We start from the raw sequence: 15,610 nt of genomic DNA, 5'->3' as shown, positions 1-15,610 counted from the left end.
TTGAGAAAAAAGTGCTAGTTTTCCCCCTAAAGGTGCTGCTAGAAGATAAGTGCTTGGTGCAGGCAGGGGGAAGTCATTGGGACTGTTTCCTGTATGGCTGTGATTTGTCTTCACTAGTTTTGGAGGTAGAAGCACCCCATTGTTTAGACCTGTATGAACCGTGGGGCTGGGATCTGCCTCTAGGGCATCTGTATCTGCCCCTTTGTGGCCTGTCTGACACTGGTAAGGACCAATTCTTTGTAGGCCAGTGTCTGCTATATCTTTGTGGCTGTACCTGTAAGAAATCCTTGACTGTTTGTATGGATTTAGCTTTGTCCTCCATTTTCTTTAACACCAAACAAAGCATCGTGCTGTAATGGAGCATCTAATAATTTTGCTTTAACATGATCAGGTAGATTTTGTTCCTTTAACCAAGCATGCCTCCTAATGACAGAACTCGTAACTGTGGCCCTGCAGGTGGCCTCCAGAGAATCAAAACCACATTGCAAAGTATGCTTTCCAACTTGTTCAGCTGCATGCACTAATTCCTGCATTTCTTTGTTTTCTGCACATTCAGAATTTATCAACATTTTTTGTTTAAGCAGTGACATAATATGCTGATATTTGAGCATATGAAACTGACAATTTAAAGCTCTTATAGCCAGGGTAGCAGAAGTGTAAATCTTTTTTCCCCATCTGTCCAGTGCCCTAGAATCCCTGTCAGAGGGAGTAGGGTTTTTTGCAGTGGAAGCCTTGACCCCTTTGGGACCCTGAGAGATAGTTTCTGGGTCAGCAGCAGGGTTTTTGAAAAGGAATTTATGAGAGTCAGGAACCCTGTAGTACCTGTCTGGCTTAACAGGAGCTGGAGGTAAGGAGTCAGGGGTCAGACTGGACTCTGAAAATACATCATCTACAATGTCTAACACAGGTGGAATAGCTAGGGGCCTGTGTTGTGGTAAGAAAAGGAAGTCTCTGAGCCTTTTCTTAGATTCTGAATAATTTTGGCTCTCCCAGTGGAAATGCTCCCTCATAGGTTCATAGGTTCATAGGTAGGTACTAGGCTATCTGCCCGATGGCATTTTTAAGCCTAGCCAGAGTGTGTCGGCTTTTGCCACCCCATTGATTAATTAACTGAGCCTCTGTCAAGCAGAGCCAATGAAGTGATCCCAGGGGTGTATTTTCTGTTACCCATCCACTCATCAAGGTTTCTTTTGAAGAGTGTAAGTGAGGGACTCTGCCTAATGTAGTTAGGAATTTTGTTCCAAAGCATGGGGAGTCTCTGTGACAGGAATCTATCCCACCAACATGTTCTATTTATTGTTGTGGTGAGGTTTAGCTCACTAGAGCGTGTGGTTCGCAATGACTTGGATTTCTTTAGGTGGAGCATGCCCATCAATTCTGAGTTGGACATGGCTTTGTAAGTCAGGCAGAGATCACCTCTGAGTAAGCGATATGCCATGAAGTACAGCTGGAGTTTTTTCAGTTGGGCTGCATAGGGCATATGTTTGAGGCCAGTAATCCTCTTGGTGAGGTGCTTTTGTGGTCTTTCCAGCTGTTGGAAGTGTCTTGTGAGGTACATCCCAAATGGGGCACTGTACTCTATGATGGGTCTGATGAATGACAAGTAGAGGGGCACTATAACCTCTTTATTTCTAGATGTGAACCCCTTAGTAATTAGATGAGCCACATAGGAGGGTTTCCTAACTACTTTGGCAATATGATTGTCAAAGGAGAGATTACTATCTACCTGGGTCCCCAGATCTCTTATTACTTCTTCTGTATTAAGGGCGCTGCCACCTATGTGGTAATTCGTGGGTGTTTTGTTTTTCCCAAATGGGATGACTATGCATTTTCATGGTATGTAAAGTTTCCTCAAAAGAATAATCCTCAGGAGGAGAGGCTGAAGGGATAGATTCTTCAGCATCAGAATCCTCATAGGGAGGAAGAGAATATTCCTGATCAGAAGAGGAATCAGATGAAATGGAAACCTGATCTGAAGATTCATATTTTATAGGTTCATAGGTTCATACTAGGCTATCTGCCCTAGGGCATTTATAAGCCTAGCCAGAGTGTGTGTGTGTGGCTTTCACCACCCATTAGGATGAGAATACTACGCCCTTTTAGGGTTTAGTTTACTGTGCCTCTGTCCAGTAGTGACACAGAGATGACCACCGGGGTAAACCTACGATCTCCCATCCACTCGTCAAGATTTCTCTTGAATAGAGTCAGTGAGGGGCTCTGCCTAACATGGACTGGGATTCTGTTCCAGAGTGTAGGGAGCCTCTGGGTTATGAATCTGTCCCTCCAGAACGTCCTATTTATTTCTGTGTTGAGGTTTAAGTCTCTTGTTCTCGTGGCTCTGATGGATTTGGATTTTCTGAGGTGGAGCATGTCCATTAATTCCGGATTGGACATGGCCTTGTACGTCAGGCACAGATCACCTCTGAGTAGGCGGTATGCGACTGAATAGAGCTGGAGTTTTCAGTCGGGCAGCATATGACATATGTTTAAGACCCTTTATCCTCTTGGTGAGGAACTTTTGGGGTCTTTCCAACTGCTGCAGGTGTCGGGTGAGATACATCCCAAATGGGGCATTGTACTCAATCATTGGCCTGATAAGAGAAGAGTACAGAGGCACAATGACCTCTCTTGATCTAGATGTGAAACCCTTCATGATAAGGTGGGCAATATAGAAGGTCTTCCTAACCACTTTGGCAATGTGAGTGTCAAATGAGAGGTTACTGTCAACCTGGGTCCCTAGGTCCCTGATTACCTCTTCCGTACTTAATGGATTACCACCTATGTGGTAATTTGTCGGTACCTTGTTTTTCCCAAAGGGTATGACTATACATTTTTTGGCGTTCAGCTTAAGGCCATGGCTCTGGCACCAATTATCCATTTCTATGAGGCCTCTCTGAAGGATGTTTGTGTCCGCTGGAGTATCAATTATGGTGCCCAGTTTGCAGTCATCTGCAAACTTTGTCAGCCACAATCCTCCTATGTTTGCCTGTACCTCGGAGAAATAAATGCCAAACAAGAGGGGTCCCAGGACTGAGCCCTGTGGGACACCGCTTGTGACTGGCTTAGAGTCTGACATAGCTCCAGCAACTCTGACCCTATGGGTTCTGTCCTTGAGCCAGTTTGCAACTCATCTTGTGACATATGGGTTTACATTTAAGCTGGTGAGTTTGTCTATGATGCCCGAGTGGGGTATTGTGTCAAAGGCTTTTGCAAGGTCAAGGTAGGCTGTGTAAACTGCCTTACCCTCATCAATGGCCTTAGTGACTGTTTCAAAAAAGTCGACCAAGTTCAAAAGGCAGGATCTGCCCTTGACAAAGCCAAATTGGGTAGGATCCAATGTCTGTCGGTCCCCAATGTCTTTGTTTATGAGTTCCATAATGATCCTCTCCATAGCTTTGCAGATCAGGCTCATCAAGCTTATGGGGCGGTAATTTCCAGGGTCCGTAGAAGCACCGCCTTTGTGAAGTGGGACCACGGTTGCCGTACGCCACTATTTGGGTACGTATCCTGGAGTAAGGCTAAGATTAAACAGCAGCCTTATGTGTGGGTTTAGTTCCTCTTGGAGTTCATGTAGCACACAGCCCAGGACACCATCCGGTCCCATTGATGCTATGTTTTTAGCTTTAGAGAGGGCGGCTCTCACCTGGGCATCTGAGATGTTAGGGAGGCTACACTCTGCTGGGATAGTTATTTCTCCTTTGGGGGGGAGGGGGAGGAGACATTTGCACTGAACCTGTCTGCCAGAATGTTGGCAATGTCAGTGGGTTCAGTGTATTTTGTGTCATTTTGGACTAACTCTGAGCATATCTGGGAGTTTCCACCCAGGTTTCTAACATAGCTAAAGAAGGCCTTGTGATTGTCTTTGTGTCTTTTGCGATTTTTCTCTCAAAGTTGGCCTTGGATGATTTTATGAGTGATCGTAGTTTTTGCTAGTACTGATCAGAGATGCCTTCCCTTTTAGGGATTTTGCTCTGTCATGTAGTAGCTTCCTCCTCCTGTTGTAAAGTTTGTTTATGGCTGGGGTCCACCAGACCGGCGCCTGCCTTTGGGGAATGGGTCTTGGTTTTATTTGGGATTGCATGATCCATGCATTCTTGAAGGTGCCCATAGAAGGCATTTGCAAAGGATTCAGCGGTGTGGGTTGTGGTTTCCACTGGCCCAGGGGCCTTGAAGGATACCACTTCAGTCTTAAGAAGTGTGAAGTTGGCTTTTGAGAAGTTCTTCACTGTGGTCTTTTGTGCAGGGGGTTGGGGCGGGATGTGGATTTCCAGTGAGATTAATTTATGGTCTGATCTTACCAAAGAGGGATATACTTCCGGTGTGGAGCATTTTGTCCCCATGTTTGTGATGATCAGGTCTAGTATATTGTCTCCTCTTGTGGGAATGGTGACTAGTTGTTCCATTGCATTTGAGTTTATGAATTCTAGGAACCTTTGGGCTAGGGTGTTGGGGGGCTTGAGTAATGTTCCCAGTCTATGTTTGGGTAGTTGAAGTCTCCCAAAATGATGGTATTTGGAGAGACATTCATACTCTCCAGTGTCTTCAGGAAGGCTGTGTGGGGTTCCTGAGTTTGAGAGGATGGTCTGTAGCATGCTACAAACTGGAAGGCAGTTTTGCCTATGGTTAGTTGCACCTGGATGGTCTCCGATGCTTCGTGCATTGCCATTAACCTGGAGGTGTGGGTATCTTTGATGAAAATGGATACTCCCCCTCCTTTTGTGGTTTGGTCCAAATTTTGGGGCCAGAAAGCATGATATGAGGTAAAACCTGATAGTGCTGGGGTGCTCTCAGGAGCATTGAACCAGGTTTCAGTCACTGCACAGACATCAATGTTCTCCATACTGAGGAGGGCTTCGAGGGCATGCATCTTGAGGTTTAGACTTCTGGCATTGAGAAGCATTACCCTTAGTTTTTTTCTACTTGTGTTTTCTAGGGAGGTAGGTTTGTCATTTGAGCCTTGCCTAAAAAAGGTACTATGGGGGTGGCAAGAGCCTTGGCCAATATCCGGAAGCCCAGGGGTGACAGGTGAAAGCCATCCCTTGTGAAGTAGCGTGGCTTGTCATGCATGTCATCCCAAGCAGACAGACATTGGATCCCCTTAGAATGACACCAGTAATTAAGCCAATTGTTAAAACTGATCATTTTGTCTTTGTACTGTGGCATCATTCTTGGTGAGGGTAAGATGCTGCTCAGGGTCAGGGTCATACCGGCCTGGGCTACATAATCAGAGAGCTCCTCTATGTCTCTTTTCATGTAGTCCAGGGAGGTACGTCTCAGGTCGTTCACACCGGCATGTACAATGACTGAGTCATATTTGTACTTGCTGTGGAGTGACCTGAGTGCTTGTGTTATGTGGCGGATTCTAGCTCCCGACAGGCAGCTTACTGTGACCTTTTCCTTGTTCAGTCTGGTGAGCGGGACGTCAGTGTGTCTGACTATGGAGTCACCTATTACAAGTGTGTCTGACTATGGAGTCACCTATTACAAGTGTGTCTGGCATGTTGTTTGGCCTTAAGGGCTGTGACTGTTTAGCACACTGACTTTGTGAACTATGTGTTGCATGTGCTATGTCTTGAGGTGGTGGTTGCTTGGGTGTCTGCTTTGGAGGCCTCTGTTGTTTGGGTAGATTTTTAATCAGCGCCTCCAAGTATGTTTTTGTGTGTTTATGTGTTTGGTTTGCAGTTGTGATAGTTCTATGTGAGACTGGGTTTGTGGTGTGCATGGTTACCTTCTCCTCCTGACTGGTCTTGCCAGTACTGAATTGAGAGAGCTCAGCCTCCAGTTTGGCTATATAGCTGCATCTCTCGCATATATTTGTATTTGATGGGTGGAGGAGAGGGTTGTCTGTGTACATGAGACAATTGTAACATTGCCTCAAGATTCCCAGATTCACCAGCTGAACAGGAGAGGACGCCAGCAACTGACCCTTCGACATGCTAGAAATAGTGAAAAAGATTGCTGTATAACTGAGTCAGAAAGGACCTATAGGGAAATGGGTACTCAACAGAATTTAGGTGAATGAAGTACTTTCTTTTGTTTAAGAGTGCTTTACCTGTATAAAAAATGCTTTAGGAGCAAGTCCTGAGCTTTTCAGATAGAGTATAGGCTGTTTAGATTGCAAGTAGAACAGTTCTAAGGGAAAAATTGAAGAGCAGACTTGGCGAAGCCAGAAAAAGTGTAACCTTGTTTAACCGGTGCTGCGCTATGCGCACGACCGCACAAACACGGATTTTAAGCAGTGAACTACAAAAGAGCTAGGAATGGTCCCAAACAACCAATTACAACAGCTTCTTGTGCTGAGGTCACTTCCCCCAAGGACAGGTAGGCTGCTCAAGGCTCCCCACTCTTGCCTAGGCCTCATCAGTAGGGGGGATGGGAACCCCCTGATCATAGTAATTAGGTCTTTGGCCATTTTGAGCATCTGTTTTTTAGGCATGGAGGCCTGTCCATGAGGCTGCTGTACTTGTTTCTTTGTCTTTAAAGGTGCTTTAGTCTTTGCCTTTGAAGTTGAAGTTGTTTTAACATATAATTGAGTAGGTCTGAAAACACCCTCAGAAGCCGATGCCTGCACAGCTGCTCCGGACTCATCTGAGGGAATAGTTTCCGAAGGTCCAATACCTTGAGCTTCCAGTGGCCTAGTCGACTCCATGTGGGTGTTGGTAGCGGCCTGCAAATCTAAAGTAGCGGTCGTCAGGGGCTGCGAAGGTACCTCACTGAGAACCGGCGACTGGCTTAGAAGAAGCCTCGTCAGTTTTGGACCTCGGTTGCCTGTCCTTTTCCTTGCGTTTCTTGTGAATTCTGGTAGCCGGATGGGTATCTGACGACATTGTATAGTTAAATCTTCTGCCAAAATAGTGAAATGCAAAATTGTACCGACGCTTAATAGTGCGTTGGTTAAATCTAGCACAAAACCGACAACTAGCAACGTCGTGGTCAGGGCCTAGGCAAGGAATACAGTAAGAATGAAAATCCTTATGAGGTATTTGCTTCTCACAAGAAATACAATTATTAACTTTATCTGACATTGGTCTGGAGCAAGAAAACAGTTTCCCCAATGGGGTAATTAGCTTTTAGTGAAGACTTCAGATCTGAAATTCGAACACGAACATCTCAGGAGTCAGCCGACCAGCACTTGCGAACTGCTTTTGCTTCGGGCACCGCGCGGCAAGAAAGACTGAAGAAAATGGCGTCGGCTGCATCTTTTATACCCCTGGCGCACTGATGTCAGGGAAGAGGCAACAGCAACCAACGCCTGACCTAGACTTTGGAATTCAGGCTGACTGAGGGTAGCCTGCCAGCAGGATAGCCCAAGTGTAATGACTGCAACAGTGAAACACGAAGAACATCTAACTGCAGACACAGAGAGAACTCACAATTTCCACTGAACAAATACGCAGAGCAGTGCTATTTTTAACACAATATTCAATGAAAAAATAAAACAGAAAAAATGCAGTACTATCTTATAACACTGCAAGTTTGTACTTATCTCAGCTTGTAATAAAGTTGTTGCAGCTCAAGTATGCAGCTATTCAGCAGAAATAATTTCAGAGATAAGGGACTAAGACTTTAAGGCACAGATAAGCCCTCTAGGCTAAGACTTCTACACCGAATATTAATGAAGTGAGAAGAATAAACCAACTAACTGCAGACAGGGAGAACGCACACTTTTCAGTGAACAAATAAGCAGATTAATGCAGTACTATTTTTAACACAATATTCAATGAAACAATCAAACATGGGTTGGGAGGGTGGCCTAATGGTTAAGGTGTCTTTCTTACACACACGAGGTGCAGGGTTTGAGTTTCGCAAGGGATAATTTGCTAGGCTTAAATGGCTCACAAGGGCAGTTAGCCTAGTACTAACCTATGAACCTAAAACAAAAAAAAATGCAGTACTATCTTATAACCCTGCAAGTTTGTACTTAATGCAAAATGAACCAGCATTAACATATTATAAATTAATATTATATGAGAATTGATCCCTTTATTTTAGTGCTTAATTAATTTTAGAAGTACTAAAATATGAATTGATGGATGTAAGTTAAATATAGTGCACAGGGAATGTTTGTAATATGTTAGCAATGAGTTATGAGCACAATACAGGACTAAAAGATGACTACAGTACAGGAATTCATGGCCAGTATATTACCAGAGTGTAGACTGAGTACAGTACAGGAATATAGGGTGATGATACGGAAGGTACATGGGGTGATTATGGTGTAGCAGATTAGTTAAAGGCATCACCTCAAGAGCAAAAGAAGTTATAACCCCCCCATACTCGGCAGTTATCTGGCCCATAATTCAGTATAATGCCCCATTTGGGTATGTGCCGTACTAAGCATCTACAGTAATTAGAGAGACCTCAGAGGTTTCTAACAAAAAAGATCTAGGGCCTCCAGCATGTGCCTTACATGGACCAACTAAAATCCCTGTTACTACACTCTGTATCATATAGACTTCTTAGGGGAGACTTTTACCTGGCCTACAGAGAAACCCAAGGCCCATACCTAATCAACGTACTGCATATCTGTGAATCAAATGGGTCAAGGGCTACCCATTCCAGGGACTTAAATATGACCTGCAACTTAAATAGGACAAGCTGAAGGGACAGATTTATTTCCCAGCAACTGCCATGTCTTTTGAACAGGCTACCAATTCATTTGAAACAGAGCACCTCTATAAGAGTGTTCAAGAAGAACTTGGATGAGTGGATGGAGCACTATAAATTCTTACCAGAGATAGCACCCACAACCCTCCTAGATGTGGGCAGTCATCACTGACTGCAATCTTTTGTATTGACTAGCACCTCTATGGTATTACATTGGGTTCATAGGTTCATAGGATGATATTAGGTTATTGGACTGGAGGCTCTTATGAGCCTAACCAAGAATTTTGCCAATGTTCCCTCAAAGTCAGCATCTGTTTCCCTTGTCCAGCAGGGACACAGGTGGGATCCCAGGGGTATATTTTCTGTTTCATACCCAGCTGACCAGGTTCCTCTTAAAGAGGGCTTGAGAGGTATTCTGCTTGATGTGGAGAGGGAGTCTATTCCACAGACAGGGGAGTCTTTGGGACACAAATCTATTCTGCCAACAAGTTCTATTAATGTCACAGACCAGCTTAAGGCCTTGCATGTGGGTTGCATGAGTGGAGTTGGTCTTACGAATATGCAGCAACTCTATCATGGTTGGGTCTGAAATTTGTATGCCAGACACAGGTCAACTATGATCAGTTTGTATGAGACTGAGTACAGGGACAGGGCTTTTAGCCTATCTGTATAGGACAGGTGTTTGAGACCCTGGATTTTCCTGGTCAGGAACCTCTGTAGTCTCTCCAGCTGCTGCACGTGCTTGGCAAGTTACATGCTGATGGAGGCAATGTACTCTATAATGGGTCTGATAAGGGAGGAGTACAGTGATGTTATGACCTCCTTGTTCCTGGATGAAATACCCTTATTTATGAGGTGGGCCATATAGAAAACCTTCCGTACAATGGAGGCAACGTGGTGGTCAAAAGTCAGGCTGCTATCAACCTGGGTGCCCAAGTCCCTCATGAATGATTGCATGCTTAGTACACTGTGATTAATGTGATAATTAGTGAAGATGACAATTTCCCCAAAGGGGATAATGATGCATTTCTTGGCATTCAGTTTGAGGCCATGCTTCTGGCACCAGTAACCAGCCCTGCCAGGTCGCGAATCCAGGACCCTGTGCAATAGAGTCTAAGCAACATACCACTACACCAAATCTGCTTTAACGTCATTACTGGCAGGTCTTGAACCCAGGACCCTGTTCACTAGAGTTAGAGCAACACACCACTATGCCACAGGTTGAAACAACTAGGCTTAAAATGACCCTGGGTCAATAGCCTAATAATCTTCTATGATCCTATGATCCTATGACTGTAGTACAGGTAAAAAGGGTAAATATGGTACAGTAGTATAGGGTGCATAAAGTACTGGAACACAGCATTGCTATAGTACAATGATACAAGATAGTTATGGTATTGGAGTGAAGAGTTACTACAGTACTGGACTATAACGTGAAGTACTGCCTGCCTGGATGAAACTAACTAAGAGGGGCAGCTTTAAAGTTAATTTTCTACCAGTCAGCAAATGGTTCTTTAACAAATATGTATTTTCAATAGATTAAAATCTAACTTACCTTTTCACCTTTAATCCCCTCTTGGCCTTGAGGACCTGTTATTCCAGCCAACCCTGGTAGCCCTTGATTTCCTGGATCACCTGGATCTCCTTTGCTCCCTGGATCACCCTACAAGAGAAGAAAAGAGAAGCTAGCAGCTGCACAGAATGAAGGGTCACGCTCTACATCTAATATGGAATATAATGTGGCACACAGAATGAAGAGTCACACTCTACATCTAATACGGAATATAATGTGTCACACAGAATGCATTAAGGCTATTAAATAATACATTATTTCCAATAATGATATTAGTTTATTCTGCATGTAGTAAACATTTGCATAAAATAAGAATTTGTGGCTGAGACTGGAAAGGGGATACAAGCTTTACAAGGTCAGTTGTAGTGTAACAGTTAAGGTGTTTGCCTTATATATTGAAAGGTACAGGTTTGATTTTTACCTTTGGGAAGCATGTCTAGGCTTTAAAAGGCTCCCTGGGGTCATTAGCCTAGTAATTACCTATGAAACGAAGACCTGAGGTACTATTTATGCACAAACAAACCATTTAATGAAAACTGCAATAAAGATTCAGCAAAGCTAGAATATGCACTATGTGATACTTTAAACTTCTTGTAGTGGTGGCTCATGGGAATTATGCAAATGACCCCTTAAGGACATACCACTTTTGAAAACCAGTGACTTTCCACTTAAGATTTTATGGGTACATTCAGGGCAATAAAGCCAAACCTCACTATATGTAGAAATACCATGTTTCTGCTTTTTTTCTCACCTTGTCAGTGAAGCCTAAATAAATAATGTGGCTATACTTTAGAAACACTAAGCTTAAAATCAAGGATGATATATCCATAAACAATAAGGTGTCTGCAAAATATCCCAAATAGCATCCAAAGCAAAGGGTAAAAAGGTCACACAGACAAACAATTCAGTAAAATAGACCCAGTCAACCTAGAGGTTTCATGGTGTGATACCTTAAACCTCCTAAACTGAAAGCCCTACAGGATATATGCAAATGACCTCCTAAAGACCTACGAGAATTTTAGCTGCCTGGATTCTAAAAAACAAAAAAAAAAGATTCAAGAAACCACATGCATCAATATGATTTTTAAAACAATAACCATAAAAGTTAAATGTAAATAATCGGTGATACCAAATAAGCTTAAAAGTGAAGAAACACAATGTAAAATTACCTCAGACAAACAAGTGCATTACCCCATATCATGCTAAATTTGCAGCCTCATGAAGAGAAGATGAGATTGGAGGCCAGAGAGAGGTTCAGCAAATGACATGATATTGATGTCATTGAGATGAAAAGCAATTCTGCATGGAGCCATTTACTCACCTGGGAGTTTTTAAAAACTTTTTTCCATTCAAGATTTGTTTTTCGACCACTTTTTGGGTGAAGAGTCCTGGCTTTAATCTTAATGGAATCATAAAGGCAATGCTTTCTCAAAATCACATTCACTCCAAAATGAAAAAAGGAAACGAAAGACTTCTCAATTCATTCCACAGAACATTCTCTGTAAACAATTTTGAGAAATACAAAGATCCCAAAAGTTGTCACAGCATTGTGAAGGAAGAAGCATTTAAAATGTAATTCTAACTGCAGGCTTCAGTCACACCACAGTCAGTGGAAAACCCAAACCAGTCACAGAGCCATATGTGAAGGCTTCAGTCACACCACCCTCAGTGGAAAACCCAGACTGTGCACAGAGCCATGTGTGTAGGCTTCACTCACACCACCCACAGTGGAAAACCCAGACCGTGCACAGAGCCATGTGGGTAGGCTTCAGTCACACCACCCTCAGTGGAAAACCCAGACCGTACACAGAGCCATGTGTCAAGGCTTCACTCACACCACCCTCAGTGGAAAACCAGACCATACACAAAGCCATGTGTGTAGGCTTTAGTCACACCACCCTCACTGGAAAACCAAACCGTACACAAAGCCATGTGTGTAGGCTGTAGTCACACCACCCTCAGTGGAAAACTCAGACCGTACACAGAGCCATGTGTGCAGGCTTCAGTCACACCACCCTCAGTGGAAAACCAGACTGTACAAAGAGACATGTGTGTAGGCTTCACTCACACAACCCTCAGTGGAAAACCCAGACCATACACAGAGACATGTGTATAGGCTTCACTCACACCACCCTCAGTAGAAAACCCAGACCGTACACAGAGCCTTTTGTGTAGGCTTCTGTCACACCACCCTCAGTGGAAAACCCAGACCATACACAGAGCCATGTGTGTAGGCTTCACTCACACCGCCCTCAGTGGAAAACCCAGACCGTACACAGAGCCATGTGTGTAGGCTTCAGTCAAACCACCCTCAGTGGAAAACCCAGACCGTAAACAGAGCGATATGTGTAGGCTTCAGTCACACCACCCTCAGTGGAAAACCCACACTGTACACAGAGCCATGTGCATAGGATTTACTCACACCACCCTCAATGGAAAACCCACAATGTACAGAGAGCCATGTGTGTAGGCTTCAGTCACACCACACTCAGTGGAAAACCCAAACCGTACAGAGAGCCAAGTATGTAGGCTTCAGTCACACCACCTTCAGTGGAAAACCAGACCATACACAAAGCCATGTGTGCAGGCTTCAGTCACACCACCCTCAGTGGAAAACCAGACTGTATACAGAGACATGTGTGTAGGCTTCACTCACACCACCCTCAGTAGAAAACCCAGACTGTACACAGAGCCTTTTGTGTAGGCTTCAGTCACACCACCCTCAGTGGAAACCCAGACCGTGCACAGAACCATGTGTGCAGGCTTCACTCACACCACCCACAGTGGAAAAACCAGACAGTACAGAGAGGCATGTGTATAGCCTTCAGTCATACCACCCTCAGTAGAAAACCCAGACCGTACACAGAGCACATTGTGTAGGCTTCACTCACACCACCCTCAATGGAAAACCCACACCGTACACAGAGCCATGTGTGTAGGCTTCACTCACACCACCCTCAGTGGAAAACCCAAACCATACACACAGCCATGTGCGTAGGCTTCAGGTATACCACCCTCAGTGGAAAACACACACTGTATACAGAGCCATGTATGTAGGGTTCAGTCACACCACCCTGAGTGGAAAACCACACCGTACACAGAGCCATGTGTGTAGGCTTTAGTCACTCCACAAAGAGAGGAAAATCCAAAGTGTACACACAGCCATGTGTGTAGGTTTACTCACACCACCCTCAGTGGAAAACCCAAACCGTACACAGAGCCATGTGTGTAGGCTTCAATCACACCACCCCCAGTGGAAAACCTGACCGTACACAGAGCCACGTGTGTAGGCTTCAGTTACACCACCCTCAGTGGTAAACCAGACTGTACGCAGAGCCATGAGTGTAGGCTTCAGTCACACCACCCTCAGTCAGACAACCATCAGTGGAAAACTAGACTGTCCACAGAGCCGTGTGTGTAGACTTCAGTCACACCACCCTCAGTGGAAAACCCTGACTGAACACAGAGCCATGTGGGTAGGCTTCAATCACACCACCCTCACTGGAAAACCCAGACTGTACACACAGCCATGTGTGTAAGCTTCACTCACATCACCCTCAGTGGAAAACCCAGACCGTACCCAGAGCCATGTGTGTAGGCTTCACTCACACAGCCCTCAGTGTAAAACTCACACCGTAAACAGAGCCATGTGTGTAGGCTTCACTGACACCACCCTCAGTGGAAAACCTACACCTTACACAGATCCATGTGTGTATTCTTCACTCACACCACCCTCAGTGGAAAACCCACACTGTACACAGAGCCATGTGTGTAGGCTTCAGTCACACCACCCTCAGTGGAAAAGCCACACCGTACACAGACCCATGTATGTAGGCTTCAGTCACACCACCCTAAGTGGAAAACCTAGAATGTACACAGAGCCATGTGTGTAGGCTTCAGTCACACCACCCTCAGTGGAAAACCCAGACCGTACAGAGAGCCATGTGTGTAGTCTTCACTCACATGACCCTCAGTGGAAAAGCCAGCCAGTACACAGAGCCATGTGTGTAGGCTTCTGTCATACCACCCTCAGTGGAAAACCCAGAACGTACACAGAGCCACATGTGTAGGCTACAGTCACATCACCATCAGTGGAGAACCCACACCATACACAGAGCCATGCATGCAGGTTTCAGTCACAAAACCCTCAGTGGAAAACCCACACTGTACTCAGAGCCATGTGTGTAGGCTACAGTCACACCAACCACAGTGAAAAACCCAGACCATACACAGAGCCATGTGTGTAGGCTTCAGTCACACCACCCTCAGTGAAAAACCAGACTGTACACAGAGCCATGTGTGTAGGCTTCAGTCACACCACCCTCACTGAAAAACCCAGACCATACACAGAGCCATGTCTGTAGGCTTCTCACACCACCCTTAGTGGAAAACCCAGACCGTACACAAATTCATGTGTGTAGGCTTCACTCACACCACCCTCGGTGGAAAACCCACACCGTACACAGTGGAATGTGTGTAGGCTTCAATCACACCACCCTCAGTGGAAAACCAGACGGTACACAAAGCCATGTGAGTAGGCTTTAGTCACACCACCCTCAGTGGAAAACTCAGACCGTACACAGAGCCATGTGTGCAGGCTTCAGTCACACCACCCTCAGTGGAAAACTAGACTGTACACAGAGACATGTGTGTAGTCTTCACTCACACCACCCTCAGTAGAAAACCCAGACTGTACACAGAGCCTTCTGTGTAGGCTTCAGTCACACCAGCTTCAGTGAAAACCCAGAACGTGCACAGAACCATGTGTGCAGGCTTCACTCACACCACCCTCAGTGGAAAACCCAAACTGTATACAGAGCCATGTGTGTAGGCTTCAGTCATACCACCCTCAGTGGAAAACCCAGACCGTACACAGAGACACATTGTGTAGGCTTCACTCACACCACCCTCAATGGAAAACCCACACCGTACTCAGAGCCATGTGTGTAGGCTTCACTCACAGCACCCTCAGTGGAAAACCCAAACCATACACAGAGCCGTGTGTGTAGGCTTCAGTTATACTACACTCAGTAGAAAACCCACACTGTACACAGAGCCATGTATGTAGGGTTCAGTCACACCACCCTCAGTGGAAAACCACACCATACACAGAACCATGTATGTAGGCTTTAGTTACTCCACCCTGAGAGGAAAACCCAAACCGTACACACAGCCATGTGGGTAGGCTTCAATCACACCACCCTCAGTGGAAAACCCAGACTGTACACACAGCCATGTGTGTAGGCTTTACTCACATCACCCTCAGTGGAAAACCCAGACTGTACCCAAAGCCATGTGTCTAGGCTTTACTCACACAGCCCTCAGTGTAAAACTCGCACCGTACACAGAGCCATGTGTGTAGGCTTCACTGACAACACCCTCAGTGGAAAATCTACACCTTACAGAGAGCCATGTGTGTATTCTTCACTC

At 45.1% G+C, this 15,610-nt stretch overlaps 1 protein-coding gene across 5 annotated transcripts in view; it reads right to left on the bottom strand.

Annotated features, from left to right (window-relative positions):
• The window catches only part of COL16A1 (collagen type XVI alpha 1 chain), a 3,146,845-nt gene that overhangs the window by 1,109,246 nt on the left and 2,021,989 nt on the right, over positions 1-15,610 (bottom strand). For all 5 annotated transcript variants that reach the window (XM_044082765.1, XM_044082783.1, XM_044082773.1 and 2 more), the window contains exon 33: positions 10,163-10,270. In XM_044082765.1, coding sequence (XP_043938700.1) covers positions 10,163-10,270 — 108 coding nt within the window. The remainder of the gene's footprint in view (positions 1-10,162; positions 10,271-15,610) is intronic.

This window comes from Protopterus annectens, chromosome 1.part1, assembly GCF_019279795.1.
Source record: "Protopterus annectens isolate FY-2018-M chromosome 1.part1, PAN1.0, whole genome shotgun sequence".
Taxonomy (NCBI): domain Eukaryota; kingdom Metazoa; phylum Chordata; order Ceratodontiformes; family Protopteridae; genus Protopterus; species Protopterus annectens.
This window is presented reverse-complemented; position numbering and strand designations above follow the sequence as displayed.